The 18,423-nt window shown below is 51.4% G+C and overlaps 1 protein-coding gene across 1 annotated transcript in view; it reads left to right on the top strand.

Annotated features, from left to right (window-relative positions):
* PRKCA (protein kinase C alpha) overlaps positions 1 to 18,423 on the top strand; it is a 366,741-nt gene that overhangs the window by 258,072 nt on the left and 90,246 nt on the right. The window contains exons 4-5 of the mRNA XM_030837966.2: positions 5,714 to 5,825; positions 9,086 to 9,214. Of these exons, the coding sequence (XP_030693826.1) occupies positions 5,714 to 5,825; positions 9,086 to 9,214 (241 nt within the window). The remainder of the gene's footprint in view (positions 1 to 5,713; positions 5,826 to 9,085; positions 9,215 to 18,423) is intronic.

Genomic DNA, 18,423 nt, shown 5'->3' with positions numbered 1-18,423 from the left:
ACTTTGAAAAGTCCTGGTAGAAATGCTGAGATATGTTTCCAATTAAGTTGCTGTGTTATAAAATTAAGGTAGGAAAAGCAGGCTAGCAGATGCTTCCAGTAGGACTTGAAATGTTCACGTGTTATTTTTTTCCTAAGCGGTCTAGATTTAGATTTGTGGGTTAGAGTTCATTTGTGCCTATGAAAATTGGTTTAGTCAAAAACTTGTTTTTCTCCCCCAAACATGTAGACGACAGAGACGTGTGAGCTGAGTGTTTCCCGCTTTCGTTATAGCATAATGTCAGGCTTGTGACATATGACAGCAGGTTTCATACTCCTCTTAATGAGAGGTTGCCAATGCCTAGAGAAGTAAAGAGTAAGATTTGCACCTACTGCACGAAATGAGAAAATGTTGCCCACTTGGTAGTAGTGCAGATTTGGTACGAAGACCAGCCATGTCACTGTGGTACCAGGTGCAGCCGGACTTACCCTAACTTATATGCGGGATACCTATCGTGAATCCCCAGGTGAACAGGGATGGAAGTGTGCTTTGTTAAAGATTCGGAGGTCCCCTTCACACATGTGTAGGGAGGTTCACCATGTATGAGACAAAATGCCTTTAGGCGATGCTAAGGCAGGTTTCTGCATCCAGGTGGCTTTGTGGTCCCAGAGGAACCTAATATGTTTGTTTCTTTTCCCTCCTTGCTTCGGTTTCCAGGAAGCCCAGAGATAACGTGAAAACTTACTTGCCAGCCTTGGTTCTGGTCCAGCTGCAAATTCCGCAGTGTGCTTTAGGAAATCTCTTTAAAGCCCTCGGCGCCTGTCCTCTGGCGGGGGCTGGGGGGTTGGTGGTAAATGATGAGAAGATGGAGGGGGAGGAAGGTAGAGGAATAACTGTCTGCATGAGTGGCAGGTAAGAGAAATAAAACACTCTGGAAGGCCAGAGGAAAGAATGAAAGCGCGCCTGGTCCCGGCATCTGGGGCGGCTTCCTGGCAGGACGAAGCAGCCTTCGCTGTTGCTTTTTAAGGTGTTTTCGGCAGATGGGGTGTTGGCAGAAGATGGTTAGACCAGGAGTAGGGAACACCCAAAACAAGGTGAGAGGGGCCAGGGTGCTACCTGGGGCTTCCCCAGCGGAAGGGTTGGACATCGAGGTTTATAGATGTCAGAAAGACCCCTCGGGTCCCGTCCATCAAACGCTGCTTCTCACTCCCCGAGGGCGAGTGACACTCGGGCACCTCAGGCTCAGCTCCTCTGCGCGCACCTCCCTGGCCACACGGAGCCTCTTGGGGACGCCACGGCAGGCACTGTTTGTGTGATTCACTCAGCAGCTGTGGGGAAGCCCATCTTGGAGCCCGCAGGGCACAGCTCCTGCCTTGGGGTCCTGTCTTTCCATCCGGGTTACCAGCATCACCTGGAAGCCATGGCTGACACACCTTTCACTGTCCCAGGCCCCGTGGCTGGTCCTACACTTCGGGGGATCCCTCAGTTGGCCTGTGCCTCGAAATGCTTTTGTTTTGAAAAACTGATCAGAACGTTTTAGAAACAGCACATGCTTCCTACGCCTAGAGAAGAGCAATCTGATTCCACTTTTCAGATCAGTCTTGAGACTCGTTCTCCCAGGACCCCTTCCCATGAGATCCAGTGAGTTACATATTTGATGAACCAACGACAGATGCACTTTTGACTTAATGTGTCCTGTTTGACTTAATGGTATTTACCCAGCAAATATTACTGTATTCCGTATTCAGTAAACAGAGCGTTTAATTCGTAAGTTGTACAATAAAAGTCCATGCCTGGGAATTCTGCACGTGAGACCTGGTGACACTCCCAAGCCTGCCGTTTAGTTCACGTCTCTGCAGCAGTGTCCGTGTCCCGGTTTTGCTGACATACCGTGGTCGCTCATGTAAGATGTTATCAGTGGGGGAAGCAGGGTGAGGAGTGCATGGACGGTCTGTACTCTTCTTGCAGATTCTTGTGAGTCTTCGATTATTGCAAAATAAAACATGAAAAGTTGGTTGTTTTCTTTTTAAAAGCAAGACAGGATCAAAGAGATCATCTATTCCAGTTGTTTTCAAATTTTTTCTTTTAGCAGCAGTCTCCCTCTCCCACCCTCATCCCACAGGACATCCCGACTCCTCTGTCGGGCTCCCCAAAATCCCACGGGGAAGGTCCCGATCCAACCAGCACCCTCGGGGTCCAGATGAGGAAGTTGGGGCCCAAAGAAGTTACTGGCTATTGATGGAAAATCAGAGATCCGGGAAGTTTGATTTTTAGAGCAGTCGCTCTCTGCAAATCTCCACTAAGTCACAGCCCTTCAGCTGACACTGGCTTCTCTTGTCAGACGAGGTGAGATCAGACCAGGAAGAGCATCCGTGCTCCTGAGTTCATTTCTGCGCCGCAGGAGGTGGTCGCGGCCACTCGCCGTGATGCCCGGGCAGGTTGGATGGGCAGGTTGTCTCACAGGCGCTGCCCTGGAGGGCGAGTCCAGGGCGGAGCGGAAGGACTCAGGGCCACAGAGTTCTGTGCCTTCTTGCCAACGTGGCCTCCCCTCCAGCCGCCTGTGGGCACTGGAGCCCGTTAGCTTTCTTCTCCCTCCCCTTGTGAGCCCAGGTCCCTGAAGTATTGCTGAGAAACCTTTGACACCTCGGAGTTTATGACGATGACGTTATTGTTGGAAGTAATCTTCTCTTGCCTTCAGCCAGGGGCCTTTCAGGTTGCAAAGCCCCTTCTCACATGTCCCCTCACCCTCACCCCCCGGCTAGGACACTGGCAGACTAGGTTTATTTCTGCTTTGTAAATAAATGGATGCTGAGCTTGTATCAAGGTGGAGTCAGAACACAGGTCTCCAGAACCGTGGTAAAGGCTTTATTATAGGAGAGATGATGGTTTTCATAACGCTTCCGCACACAGGGATGGTCCGCAGGCAGGTGGGTGTTTGTGTTGTTATTGCCGTTGTTATCGTAGGCACCGTCCTTGGCACAGTTCTAGGGTGTAAAGACTCCCAGAACCTGGTCCTTCTCCAGCCACATCCAGGAGGGGCAGCTCTCTCCTGTACCTCCAAAGGTGAGAGCCTGAAGATGCCACATGGGCTTGGATGAGCAAGCCTTAGGTCCTCCTGAAAAGTGAAGCAGGTTCCCCGTGTGCCACGTCAACAGAGATCGATGTGACAGCCCACTGGCAGGACAGCTGCCCTGGGACCGCCTCGTGCGCCCAGGCTCCGGGGGCTGTGTGGGAGCTGCCACGCTGGATTTATTTCACGCCGATGGTTGATGCTGTCCTCCTGCAGGGAAAACAGGCTGTCCTTCCCCCGGCCTCCTTTTTGCCCTCCACATGGTAGGACACAACCTTTACTATCTGCATTGGGAACTTTTAATTGGTACTGACACCAGCGTGTGCCCTTGACATTTTGCCCAGCATCCTGGGATATTGGGGAAATTGGTGGAAGGCTAAGCCCACACTTCAGACCACGTTCACAGCTGCTACTGGCTGGAAAAGTTACCTCCCAAGGAAGGTGTGGATTTTTCTCACCCCGAGAGGCATTTCCGAAGTAAACCAGTGACCCGTGTCAGTCATTTACACACGGGCACCTGGCACCCATTAAGCACTTACGAAGTATTTGTGGAGGAACCTTCTGAAGCAGTGGTTCTCTGTCTTGTGCACCTGCCAGCGTTAGGCTCACCTGCAGGGCGTGTTGAGGCCTCCTCCACCGAGTCTGATTCAGTTGGTCTGGGGAGGGGCTAAACGATTTCATTTCTAACAAGTTTCAGGTGGTGCTAGTGCCGTGTAGGGACGATACTGTGGAAGCCACGGTCCTAGAGCAGAGATCGGCAGACTTTCTGTAAGGGCCAGGTAGCCTTTTAGCCTTCGTGGGCCTGCAGGTTCTGTCACTCAGTTCTGCCATTGTAGCCACCGGAAATACGTAAATGGACGAGCACGGCTGTGTCCCGTAAAACTTTATTTACAAGAAACAGGCGGTGTTCTCATTTCAAAAACAAATTGTGTTGCAAATATGAAAAATGTTTTAAAGGTGTTAGGAGAGCCTCATTCTGGGTGGATTTCTGAAAGCTCTCGGATGGGAACCAGTGTTAAAGCCTCAGCTACGGGTCAGATCCCATCTCTGATGTTCACTGGCCGCAAGACTTTGAAGAACACTACCATCTCTGCAGAATGAGGAGGAGGAGGATGATAATAATAATAATAATACAGTGACAGATTGGAGGAATGCTAACATTTATCCAGTTTACGTGAGCGTTTGACTTACTATTCTTCATACTATTTTAATCTGCATGATTAAAATATTCCAGAATTTAAAAATTTTTATCTTTAGAAAGTCGTCAAAAGAATTCATTGGTCGGTATGTGTCTTAGATTTTAGGTTCCAGTGTCACCCAAAAGGTCAGTTATCTTATGAAGTCACGATCACCTTTGGAATTCCCTCACATCACCAGCACCCAGGCTCTTAGAAAGTCAGAAGCCAAGCATATCTTTCTTTGAGTATCTTTGCATTGGAGAAGCCCCAGAGTAAAGGACACATCAAGGACACCCCAGGCTTCCCTTGTCTGTAGTGGAGCTCGTGGTTTCTCCTCCCCATAACCCTGCTCCCCTGGCATCTTCCTTCATTCAGACAGTGGTACCTGCTCGGGCCACAGAGAATGGTTTGGGAGGAGGAATCGAATGAGGAAGGGTTCTGATGTGACATGTTGAGGATGAAATTGGTTTACAGCTCAAATAGGATGTGTTGATCCTTCAGCTCAGTGCTCTGCTTTACGTATTAATAAACAGAGGCGCGGGAAGCAGAGGGGCTACTGCTTGACGTGGGTTTTCCCTTCTCAGCACCTCACTAAGATTGACTTGTTTTGTCTTTATATCAACCACATAAGACAAGTCCTGTTAATTTCCCGGTGTGTAGATGGGGCAGAAAGGATGAGTAATTTGCCCACGGTCATGCCTCTGGGAAGGAAGGGAAGTGGGATTTGAGCACAGGCAGTGTGACCGCAGAGTCCGTGCTCTGTCATTACTGCTGTGTGCTAGATGGGATTTTTGCTTCCTTGTCTATAATCTATCTGTAGGTTGAGGAGCAAAACGCTACTTGGAAAAAGGCTGCCTAGTTGTCCCTTCAGTCATCTGCGTGGTGCTAGAGGAGACGAATTGCCACGGGGGCTAGGGGAGGGGGCTTCCGGGCCTTTCCAGTGTTCATCTGATTACACTGAAGTTTCCCTCTGCAAGTGCATATGACGCTTTGGAAATGGTGCAGAAGCAGGAAGACGTCCCCGTGGGTTTGGGTGCATATCTGGTCTTAGAGTATATTCCTGGAAGCCTCGCCCTAAAGGAAATGGCCCAGTCTGCTGAATGGCTCCAGGGTCACTCAGCTCAGCTTCACGGATACACCCTGATTTTGTGCCTGCTACAGCCCATGCTGGGCCCTGGGGATGCGGCAGGACCGCGGTGTCTGAAGCGCTCTGCTCACCCTCGGGCACCTTGATGGCTCTGGGTCCAGAAGTGGTAGCTGTGGGAGAAACCCCGCTGTGTGCGGATTACACCCCGGAAAGAGAGGGAACGTGGGCATCCGGTGCCCAGCCCGGAACAGGCAGCCTCTTAAAAGCCCATCGTGTGACCTCAGACCACGGTGCACACACAGTGGCGCCTGGAGCCTTGCTGCGGAGACGGGAAGGGCGGGCCTGGTCCCCAGGTGCGGTCTCCCCGTGACTGATGCAGTGTGCTGCTTCTCCCCTCAGGACCCCAGGAGCAAGCACAAATTCAAGATCCACACCTATGGAAGCCCCACCTTCTGCGACCACTGTGGGTCGCTGCTGTACGGACTCATCCACCAGGGGATGAAGTGTGACAGTAAGTAAGTTTTCTTTTCTTGGTAGGTGCTGAGGCTCTGCGGCGTGTGGCTGGGGTTGACAGGGCCCTTCAAGAGTTAGTGACTCTTCAGCTCGTCCGTAGAATTCGTTCAGATACGGACTCTACCGAGAAAGTAGAGGATCTCTCCGCTGTCGAAGTTGTGGTTTATTAAACTGCTTAACTGCCTGGTTATGAGCCCTAACCCCAGAAGCACCCGGTCTAATGAGGTTGCTGCTGCCCCAGTCCTCCGTGGCGGAGATCTGCAGCCACTGTCGCACGCAGGCCTGTCAGACCCCACAGCGAGTGCCGTGTGTCCCCACCTCCAGATTCCACATTTGGGTTGGCTTCAAGATGAGCTGAGCGTTCGTACTCATTATCTTCCTGGGTCTCTGATTAGTGGGTGGACTGTGGAAAAATCCAGTAGGCTCTCGTTAGCGCTGAAACCACAGCAAGAATAAAAACGGGGAGGGCATCTTACTTTAGAAGCTCACTTGGCCTGTGTGTTTCTGGACAGATCAGATTCCTACCAGGCCAGTTAGAGATGAAACCCCCGAAGACCTCTGTCCTCTCCCCTTCCCCTTTCTGCTCTGTGTGTATCACCACCAAACACCAGGAGGAAAGAAAAACATCTTTTTCTTTCTGTGGAAACTCTTTGCTCTGATCATTGTCATGTAGTGAGATTCCCCAGGCTATTTATTTGTTTCAATAAAATTTTATTCTTAGGACATGAAAAGGTACTTACTGAGCCTGTTTTTTTCTAGTAGAAGGGGAAGGGTTATGGGAATGTAAGATGTGTCATTCGTTAATGATGGCTTTTAGGGCCCAGAGCCTCATCTGTGTGTCCCGACACGGAGCAAAGACATATGTATGTCGTCTTCCCTCGGTATCCGAGGGGGCTCGGTTCCAGGACCCTCCACGGACACTCAGCGCCCACAGTCAGTGGATATGGGGGTATGGATGGGGGGGGGGCAGCTGTGGAATTGTTGGAAAGAAATCGTGTCTGAGTGGACCTGTGCAGTTCAGACCCGTGTCACTCAAGGGCCAACTGCACATAAACATCAAGCTCTGTGAACTTTATGGAGTAGACGGATAGCTTCTCAGAATGCAGGGCTGCTTCACGGAAGCTTCGCGATCAGCAAGGCCGGTGGCTTCCTGCATTTCGGGAAACGCTAGGATTCCAAAGACACTGTTTTCAGAGGCTCTGCAAGGGTGGATTCTAAGTGCACTTGTAAATACACTTTTAATTATTTTAAAACTTGGAACAAAAGTGAATCCTCAGCTGTGTTAGGCACTCAACCTCGGCGAGTTGAAGGTGACCTTGCAGACGGGGCCCTCCCGTTTCTCCTGCTACATCCGCTGCAGAGTCAGCCGGGATCGTGAAGCGTGCCCTTAAAGAAGGGCACCAGCTGCCCGTCCTCTTCTGGGTGAACCAGGATTTGGGGATGCTGTCCAACTTTAACACGAGACAGAAATAAATGCATCGCTGAGGCTGAACTGATTCGCCTGGCACCGCTAGGCGGTGAAAAGTTCTGTTCGCATCAGAGGCCTTTCTCGGTTATCCAGGAATGTCTTTATGGTAAATAAGTTGTATAGATTTGAATTTATTAACTAAGCGTATGCTGATGAACTGACACTCATCTGGTTTGCAGATTAGGATCCTGCTTAATAACATTTTAGTTGTAAAATGGGTTCTGTTAGTAAAAGTTTTGAAAACCACTGACCTAAACCAGTGTGTTTTGTTTTGAGCTCTTTGCCTTGGAGTCCTAGGGTTTCTGGGGCGGCTGCCTGCGCTCCTTCCTGGGGGCTGCAGGAAAATAAGCAGATGGGTGCCGGGACCCAGACCACCCCCCAGCCAGAGCCACTTCCGCAGAGAAGAACCCTCTTCCTCTGCCCTTACACACAGTAGGTTATGATGCTGTAGACACTTCTGCTCGGTGGAAAGAAAGTCAGCAACCACTTGTGCAGGCCTCTTAGTCTGCGGAGTAGGAAAGGGAGTGGGAAAGCCAATGAGCTTCCCAGGATGTACGATACAAGCCGCGGACGGTAGCGCCGAGACAAAGATACAGCCCAGGGCCCTTTCACCTCCCACGCCCTCCCTGAGGTCCACGTCCTTTCCAGAGGCCTGGCATTTATTCCCTTAAGTTGCACGTTCTGCCCAAGTTTGAACACGTGATTTGGTCAATGCGGGTCATAGCACAACTTTTCAAGAGGCTTTGTATTGGCCGAAGCAGGGTACGTGGTTTTGAACGGTTCCCCTTGGGAATGAATCCACGTTAATCGTGCTTCCCTCGTTGTGTCCCTTTTCCTGCTCTCGGTGTGAAATAACCGTAGCTGAGATCCGTTGTCCATGATGCTGCTTGCTGTGTAGTTCACCACGTTAGAGTTAGCCACTGAAGAGGAAAGGGGCGTGGAGGCTCAGAAGAGCCTTGTAGCACCCCCTGCAGGATTCACAAGCGTCCCAGGGCCGCCCCTCCTTCTGGAAGCCTGAAGGTACAGGGCCAGTAGAGCTGAAACACCTACACAGTCTTCTGTTTGTGCTCAGTGCACCGGACTCTCTTCAGGGTTCCTTTAGTCCATTACAGTAAGACTGATCTTTTTTTAATCCTCCCCCCCAACCCCCACCCCCGTCTGGCCCACGTAATGTCAGCTGGTGAGAAATGGCTTATGCCAGGCGTGTATTTGTTTTACTCAGAATAATATTTAAATATCTGAAGACAGGTTTAACATATCAAGCACAGGTTCTTTTAAAAACAACAACAAACAAAAGCAATGCACTTAAGCCTCCTTGGAAATACGGTTTACTGAGGAAAGGAACATTTTCTGAATTTCCTTTACTCAACCCTGCAAATTCTCAGAAAGGCATAAGAAATTCTTGGCAGAAAGAGTCGTCTGTTTAAAATGTGCGTGCTCTTTGCCTCTGTGTACATAAATAGTAATTAGTCTGCGCTCTACATGCATTTACCTGTGTGGATTTTGTGTGCTGTTATGTATTGGAAGCGTTCACAGAAGACAGGGGGGTGTCTTGCTTCAGTTAAGACTGAACAAGTATGGATCGAGTATTCTAAGGACACTGTCGCTGTCATGCAGCCTGTGCTGTAAGGGACATCTGCTAACAGTTCTTTATGTCACAAAAGCATTACAGCAGAGTATCGAGTCAGAGGGTGGCTCATTTTCACTTCTGTTCATGCAGCCAAAACACCGAGGGAGGGGTGTTTCCAGGCCACGCGCCCAGCCTCACCCTTTGCTTTCTTGACTCGCAGCCTGTGATATGAACGTGCACAAGCAGTGCGTGATAAACGTCCCCAGCCTCTGCGGGATGGACCACACGGAGAAGAGGGGCCGGATCTACCTGAAGGCCGAGGTCACCGAGGAAAAGCTCCACGTCACAGGTAAGGCAACCTCGGATGGGTGTGAGGCGTGTGGTGCTCCGTGGGCTTCGGATCAAGGGCAGGCCAAGACCCGGGCTGCTCGGACGCAGAGCCACGGGGTCTCATGAACACGCCTCCCGAATCCCCAAATGCCAGCGTCAGTCGGGGTCACCACGGCCGTGCGGAAGAAGTGTTCTGCAGCAGGGCCAGCGGATTGTCCCCCTGGTGACGGGCACACCAGAAGCCACTAAGCAAGATGCCCCGGGTGAAGGTGGAACCTGGGCGAGGGCAGGCGAGGGCTGACCCAGGTGTTTAAGGGCGTCGCGCTGTGATGACCTGATGGGCCCGCCTCGAGTATTTACGCCTCCTCTGAGTTGGGTGCGGTGCTGAGAAATCCATACAGATGAATTTATCTGCTTCTCACAACTAGATCATTAGCCTCATTTTCCAGAAGAGGAAACCGGGGCGCAGAGAAATGGGAGCCCTGCAGTGTCACGTAGTAACAGACCCTGTGCTTCTAACCATCACCCCACCTGCACCTCACAGACAAGACGGCTGAGGCACCAGAACTCCATGTCCCCAGGCCAGGCGCCCTCCTCGGGGCCGTGTCAGGGTGCGCATGTCACAGCACAGCTTTTCCTTCGGTTTCCCACCAAATCCACGCTCAGCCGGGGGTCCTCAAGGTGACGCCCTCTGTGCTGCGTATGGTTTAAGGCTCAGGTGGCAGCCTCGTTTCCTTGCTCTGGAGGCCTCTCGGGTACCACCCGCACTGTACGCTCCCTTCTCCTGGACCAGGACATTTATTCTCATCAGATCAGCAAACATACTGTGTCCCCATTTGTATTTAAAAGTGGAAAAACTGACTTAATTTTCTTTGTTATAGGAAAAAAAGACGTGAAGGGTCTGTTTAAGGAAGAAGCGGGCGTGGGGTGGGGGAGGAGTCCCAGAGAAAGCTCGCTTTCGGGAACATCCTCACATTTTTTTTCTTTGGAAAACAATCCAGTGTTCTACCCAGTGCTGTCCTGTCAGGTAAGAATTCAGGGAACATCAAACAGGGTTTTGAGGTGTTGCGAGGAGAGGGTCCACACACTCTGTGGCTGGTAACCTGATGAAACGAACCACACACGGCTAGTGGTCAGAATGGGACTGTGCATAAAATCCCCACCACAGACACAGGACCCCTGGTGCCTTTGTGTTTCAGAGAAGTTCCTTGAGTTTCTCAAAACCATCCTGCCTGCCCCCTTGCGCTTGGGGCTGCGGTTCTCGCCTGCCTGCGTTCCCTTTGATTGGACGGATGCTGCACCGTCACAGCCCCAGGCTTATTTCTCTCTCTTTTTTGCTAAGGCTCCCTCATTGTCAAAGTCTCGTCCTGGGGGCAGGGAGCGTGCAGTTTCAGAGAAAATTACCGTAAAGCAGAGACTGAGTAAGTGGTGAGGGGTCGCAGCAGAACGCCTGTTGACTGAACGGCTCTGTGCTTCTCCCCGGCTTTACAGCGACCCACGGGCATGGCGACGTGGTGGACACACAGGGGACAGTTGGAGCTCAGCCGGGAGGGTCCCAGCTCCCTGAGCGCTGGACTGCCTGGCAGGGATTTCAGCGTTCAGCTCGCACTCCTTTGCTTCTGAGTACAAAACAGACTGTGCGTGCTAGACCGGCCCGTGCCTTCTCCATGTGGCGCTGCCTGAGTGTTCCAGGCTCTTCTGTGAGCCTCAAGAGCCTTGCAGGTGTGAAACTGCACAGAGGGGCACAGATGCGCCGTCTGGGGTGGCACACGGTACGAGGGAAAGACCCACCTTGCAGGGGACGGACAGCCAGGTGTATCCTCCTGGGACTGCTATGCTAATCACTCCAACATTGCCAAGAGTTGAACTTGACTCACAACTGTGGAATCATCTTAGGGGAAGACACCCTCCCTGAGTTTGAGACTTTTCATGCATGAAAGCCAACCAGTGTAACCTATGGCTGCAATCTAGGTCATGTCTCGAGAACGAGTCTACACGTTTGTGCAGAGACGTAGCTCTGCTCTAGGACTATGAATTCAGCAATACTTTTTCATAACAGCAGCAACGGCAGCTCACAGTGACTGAGCACTTCCCACAAAAGGGCCACCTTCGAAGCACTTTACATAATTAACTTATTTAAACCTGTGCGGAAGTTTATTATCCTTATAGATGAAGAAACCAAGGCACAAAGAAATTAAATAACTTGCCCAAAGTCACACAGATGGTCACTTTAATGGTTACATATTCAACTGATAGAAGTAGAGATATTTTAATGACAGTACCAGTAGGAACTGGAATCTTATCTTAGTTCAGGCTGCTATAATAAATACCATGGACTGAATTTCTCTTGGTTCTGGAGGCCGGGAAGTTCAAGATCAAGGTGCCACCAGTTTGGTTTCTGGAGAGAAATCTCCTCCTGGCTTGCAGGGGCTGCCTTCTGGCTGCGTCTTCACTTGGGGGTTGGGGGGGGGAGAGAGAGACAGAGAGAGAGACAGAGAGAGAGAGAGAGAGAGACAGAGACAGAGAGACGGGGGGGGTAGAGAGAGAGAGAGAGAGTCTGGGAGTGGGAAGAGGGAGGAAGGAAGCAAACTCAGTGGTGTCTCCTAAGGGCACTGATCCCATCCTGAGGGCCTCACCCTCATGACCTCATCCCCTCCCAAGGCCCCACCTCCTGTACCATCACCGTAGGAGGTTAGGGCTTCCACATACAAACTTGGAGGCACAAACATTCAGTCCACAGCAAATCTAACTTAAAAATACAGTAGTTATTTGTGTGCAGGAAATTCAGTCCTAAATATAGACATCCAAACTAAAGGAAATAACCCGTTAGTAATCATCTCCTTAAGACTTTTAGAGTAATTTTAGATTTTCAGAATCAGAATTAGCCTGGCTTCAAGGAGAACAGAAATATAAACAATAAACCATAACGAGTAGAGCTTATGGTACAAAAAAAGTCACAAAAGTAACACACAGGGCTTCCCTGGTGGCGCAGGGGTTGGGAGTCCGCCTGCCGAGGCAGGGGACGCGGGTTCGTGCCCCGGTCCGGGAAGATCCCACGTGCGGCGGAGCGGCTGGGCCCATGAGCCATGGCCGCTGAGCCTGTGCGTCCGGAGCCTGTGCTCCGCAGCGGGAGAGGCCGCGGCAGTGAGAGGCCCGCGTACCGCAAAAAAAAAAAAAAAGAGGCACAGAGTTGCCCACGCCTTTCACCCAGCAGCCCCTGATAGCCACGCCCTTACATAGCCATACTTTAGGCATCAATGTAGTCACATTTTCAAATAGTACCCGATAAATTTGTGAACAATAGGTACCTATGTTAGTCACTAGAAATTGTTTTCAAGAGTCAAAGAGAAGACCTCAGGCTTCCTTATTCCAGTATAAAAGGCCGGCGAGGAACACAGGGCAGGGCCCCTCCCTCGCGGGACCTAACACCCCTCCCGCATCACCTGCCTGTTCCCCTCCCCACCCAGCGGGTCTGGCACTTGCGTGTGGGTGTCTGGACAGACGGTTTCCATAACAGCAGCCGCCATTGACCGAGTCCTTGCCGTGTGCGGACTGCCGTCCACAGGACTGGACCTTTCCCCATTGACCGAGTCCTTGCCGTGTGCGTACTGCCGTCCACAGGGCTGGGCCTTTCCCCATTGACCGAGTCCTTGCCGTGTGCGGACTGCCGTCCACAGGGCTGGACCTTTCCCCATTGACCGAGTCCTTGCCGTGTGCGGACTGCCGTCCACAGGGCTGGACCTTTCCCCATTGACCGAGTCCTTGCCGTGTGCGGACTGCCGTCCACAGGGCTGGACCTTTCCCCATTGACCGAGTCCTTGCCGTGTGCGGACTGCCGTCCGCAGGGCTGGACCTTTCCCCACGCCGAGTGCCGTCGTAGTCATTGTCTCCCTGACCCCTCAAGAATCATACCACAGCGTACTGTTCTTGCCCTCATTTCAAGATGAGCAAAGGAGCTAACGTGGTGGGGGAAGGAAATTGCTCCGAGTTACGAGGCGGAAAGTGAAGGGAGGCGGCCTGAGCCCTATCTGACCCTGCACCCCAATGCTGTCAGTCTCCCAGGTCTCTCTTGCTAATTAAAGAGGCTCCTCTGGATGAATAGCAAACCCATAAATAGTTTCTAAACCCACACTCGACACCCCACAGCTTCTCTGAGGTGACAGAAGGTCTAAACGTGGGACTTAGGACCAGGGGAGAAAAGTGTAACGTGTGGAGGAATTAAAGAACCACCAAGTCCACGTATAATTAACTGCTCAGTTATGTGGGTGCCAGACAGTCCCATGGGAGGTGCTGGGGCGTACGGCGTGGGGGGGGAAGGACCCCGTGGAGGAAGAGGCTGAAGGACTGTAGGTGTTTGAGAGGCCAGAGGGAGGAGACCTGCAGCTGATGGCTGAGATGGGGGAGAGGAATTAGCCGGCCTTAACGGGAACACACATATGAACAATAAACCATCAGGAGCAGGGCTTATGATACCAGTGCAAGTGATTTCTTGGAAAATGCACTTAAACCCGAAGTACCTGTGTTAATTGTTAGATGGGCTCCATTTCCATTTGACCTGTGCAGAATCACTCAAATTGAAAAGAATTCCCAAAGTAAAGTAGAAATTCCCAGCGGACTCCGGGGATGGAAATCACCCTTTTGAAATCAGAGATCAGTTTCCTTTCGAGATTGGTACAGTATTTCTGGGAAAGGCCTCCGCTTTTGTGGTGTATTTTTATTTTTTGCCTTCGGGCAGTGGTGCTGATGTTATCTGAACAGTGTCAATATTTTTTTCCGTTCAGTATGCGATTTTAATAGGTTTCCTACATTCCTGTGTACTTTTTATCTGGTTTGGAGGAGTGCTATGAATTCAGCAATGCCACTCGTGGGAACGGATTTTCAATTTAATGTTGTAAGTAAATGGGAAAAATACCGTATGCTTTGCAGCTGTTTCAGGAGCACATCTCTTCCCCAAATAGATGATTCTGCAGAAGAGTCTGATTTTCTCAGCTACTTTGTGTTGTTAAGTTATGGAGATGAACTTCTAAATGGACTTCCGGGGTTGGGGGGCGCTTCCTGCTGGTCCCGGCAGCCTACAGATCGCGTCCTCTGTCTCTCTTCTAGCTCTGTGTCCGGACTTTGCCCTCACACGGTTGTTGGTTTAAAGAATACTGCTCCCTCTGTGTGTTCTTCCACCTTTTAATAGCGTCATTGGGATGGAGTCAAGGCGGTGAGACAGCTTTGCATAATAATCATTCATTCTTTGATCCGACTGTGTGTTATCCATTTATAAGCTGTGTGTCAGGCTCTCTGCGAGGCCCTGGGGGTGCTAAGATAAGGAAGACATAGTCCTTATGGGGAGAGGACACTTCAAGGAAAGATGCTGGGCCGCGGAAGTGCTTGGTGTGTTCAGGAAGCTCGACCCAGTCCGGGATTTCAGGGATTTTGAGTGCGCCGTGGGGAAAGCTGGGGGGAAACTTCTCTCCATTTTCAAGGGGTTAGGGCTACAGTCATCCCAGTTTACAGATTGCACGGGTCTTAGGAGTCACGGGGTAATAGCTCCCAGTTAAATACTTCTTTCTCAAGCAGAAGCATTTACAGTTCCGGGTGGCTGTGTTTTCAGCAAGGACAGAGCATCACCCTCCCACCCTGAACTCCAGGCGTGACCCCGAGGTTCACTGTGACCCTCGACTTTCTTTGTCGATTCCGGGACAGGAGGCGTGGCAGGCGGCCCATTGGTCACCTGAGAGCTTTGCTCAGATGCTTTCACCCCACCCACCCACCCCCCACCGGCAGGAAGGCCTGGGAGTACAGTAACCTGTTTGGGGCGGCCAGCAAGGAGCAGTTGGGCCAAGCCTCTTGCAGAACGGGAAAGGTATTAGCTGGAGGTCATTTCTATTAAATAAAAGCTTGGCTGTGGGAATCAGATCCAGCTCAACAGCACAAAAGGTGACGCAGCTGCTGTGGCTGGCCCTTTGCTTTGGGATAGGGAGGGGTCCTCAGGCAGCTGCTTCCCCTCAAGTATATCCAGATTGTCCATTACCGGTCATGCTACCTTTGATCACCTGGTTAAGGTATTTTCATCAGGTCCCTCCACTGCAAAGGTACCTTCTTTAAATTCATAATTAATGAGGGGGCTGGATGTTGTACTTGGAGACCAGCAACTTTTTGTCGCATGGTTTTGGCAGCCGTGGTCCAGCCTTAATCAGTTATTATACTGACGGTTGCAAAATGATGATTTTCTAGTTCTGTAATTGCTTCAACGTTCAGTAGCTGGCATTCATCTGAAAGAAAAGCTTTCCCTTTATGTCCCCCTACAGTTTTTTTAAGTAGCAATTTGAGGTCACTATTTCTTTTTTAGTGTCTTTTTAAAATGTTCAAATTGTTCAAAATATGGCCAGCGGGAGCCCCTTCGTGCTGGCTCTGCGTCCCCTTGACATGACCCGTCCATTTCTTCAGTACTTCCTTTCTTTCTGGAGCCGCCTTTCTCTGAGGAACACTGGGGGTTTTTTTAAATGGGAATGATGATAAGAATCCAAAGTCGGGGTTCTGGGGTGCTTGGGGCTCCCAGGGTGCTACTGCCTCTAAGCGCTTCCAGTAGACAGAGGCAGGGTTTTTTTTTATGACCTCCCACTGCTGCCTCTGGCTCTGATCCTGGACCGGAGTTCTTCTCCACCTTTCCCAGTCCTCACTGATTCTCCATCCTCCCTCAGTAAGACCCCTGGTCCCCAGTGATGTCAGCATGCCCATTTGTTTGCCCTGCCCCACATCACGTGCAGCAGTTTCGGAATCAGTATAGCAACACCTCTACCAAGAACGAGCCTACTCCATAAAGCTCAAGAATTTATTGCCATTTTAAATAAAGCCTCAGGCGATGCGCCGTCGAGGGTGTGTAGTCAGAACGCTGGTACCTGGACTAAATGTTTTCCTGTGTAGCCACGTTGCCTGTTTGGTACGTGGCACCTTCCTGGTCATACTCAGCCTCCTCCATGATGTGACAAACCGAAAGGACGCTGCTCCTGATGCGATGTAATAGAAAGTACACACTGTCATGCGCCCGTCCAGTATTGGAGCCAAAACTGTATTACCCGAATCTAACGAGGGAAAAAAAAAACTAGACAAATCCAGATATTGGGACATTCTGCTTGGTAACCGACTGGGACTTTTCAAAAATGTTATTATTGTGAAAAACAAAAACCGTCAAGTGGACTGTTCTTGACTAAAGGAAACTAAAGAGACCTGATAATCGAGCACAATCTGTGACCCAAGAAAATAACAATTCTAAAGGACGTCCGGGGAGCAGGGCAGAAATCCGAATCTGGACCACCCTTTAGATAGTGGTTTTGGATCCACACGACGATTCTGGGTGGTCATGGCAATGTGGCTATGGGGGAGATGCTGAAATAGTTGAGGGGCGATTTTCCCTGACGTCTGAAACTCACTTCCAAATGGTTCAGCAAAACCAAAACACAAAGCGCTGAAAGTACTGTGAAATACACACGCACACACAAGCCTGTGTGGCGAATGTTAATCACTAGTGAAAATTTTCAGATCAACCAAACCTCCAAAAAGTTGAGCTCTCTTAGGTTGGAGCTTCCTGTTCTGGTGGGTACAGCCCTTAAACGCCTTCTGTAGAAATCCCTGTGGGCTGAAGGAAGCCCCAGATGAACCAACCTCCGAGCTCCTGATGGGGATGCCCGTAGCCAGCTGGTCGGAACACGGTGAGCCGCTGTGGGAAAGGGGGACGTAGTGCACACCACGGGAGCCGCGGGTGCTGCCGGAGGGCCTGGGTCCTATGAGAGGAGAAACCAGGGCTTGTTGAGCCCCTTCCACCTCCCAAGCCCTGGTTGGATGCTTTCCTGTTATCACGACGACCCCTCCGGAAGAGTGCTCTCATCCTTGCCGTCATTCTGTCCCACAGACACAGGCTGCGAGAGCTTGTGTGACCTGCCCAGGTCCCCCGGCTGCTGAATGGAGGCCATCCTGACGCTGGTGCCCAGGCCCACGCCTCCCCCCCCCTTACCCTGCCGGCTCCTGGCTCTGGCCGAGGGCAGATGTGTGCCCGTCGCAACTCCCTCCCCTTACTACAGATAGGCCCACACTGTGTGGCTACAGTGTTGGCCATTTCATGTTTCCATCCTCCAGTGAACAGGTGAGGCTACCCTGAGCTGGCCCTTGGCACTGTCGTCATGACCCCCAGAACCCCCTTTTCCAGGGTTTAGATAACAGCTGGCGATAAAAATGGCAGCAGGGAACCCAGCCGAACTCCTCCCTGCCTCAGGGTGGAGACCTGAAATGGGCAAGAAGGATGGAAACGAACACCCGTCAAGATGTGTGCCGACCGATCGTGCAGGAGTGGGCCAGACGCGACGGCTGTGTCCTTTCTCAGCCTGCCTCGCCGTCGCGGCCTCACCCTTGCTCTCGAATTCTCAGTCTTGGAAGAAGCCATCTCTAGCTTGGCCGGGGCTTAACATCCAGGCACAGCCTTTGCAAAAGAAAACAGGAACTGCCTTGGAGCTAAAAGCACCTAGCAGCATGCTTGTCCCAGAGGAGTGCTTGCACGCTGCCACATTCAGATGCATGGGCTTCCAGCTGACCACTGGTGTGTTTTCTTTTCTTTTTTCTTTTCTTTTTTTTTTTGCGATATGCAGCCCTCTCACTGTTGTGGCCTCTCCCATTGCGGAGCACAGGCTCCCGACGCACAGGCTCAGCGGCCACGGCTCACGGGCCCAGCCGCTCCGCGGCATGTGGGATCTTCCCGGACCGGGGCACGAATCCGTGTCCCCTGCATCGGCAGGCGGACTCTCAACCACTGCGCCACCAGGGAAGCCCTGGTGTGTTTTCCATGGATTTATCTACTCTGTCTTCTTCCTTGGTTGGCCATTCCTACATATCTGGTGCCGTACGTCTGTGTGACCCCTTCAGCAGCCGGTACCTTGCCTGCCTCTGCAGTCTGGTCCCTTCCGTGCCCCGCCCCCCACACCTTGGCACTCCGCATTCTCATCGTGAAGAAAAGCTACGTGCCGTTTCCCCAGGGGGCAGGCTGGTTCCCACCTGCTCACCTTTGCTTGTGCTGTTTACCCTGCTCCATCAGGAGTACTGTTTAACCCTCAGCCCCAGTTCCCTTCGTGAAGCCCCTCCTACCATTCTGTGCCCCGCCTACAATGGCCCAGTTTCTCCGCACACCCCTTTCTAACATTTATTTTGTGGTTTTATGTTTATCTGCCTGCTGATCTCTTGCTACCAGAC

The sequence above is a fragment of the Globicephala melas genome, chromosome 20 (assembly GCF_963455315.2).
Source record: "Globicephala melas chromosome 20, mGloMel1.2, whole genome shotgun sequence".
Lineage (NCBI taxonomy): Eukaryota > Metazoa > Chordata > Mammalia > Artiodactyla > Delphinidae > Globicephala > Globicephala melas.
This window is presented reverse-complemented; position numbering and strand designations above follow the sequence as displayed.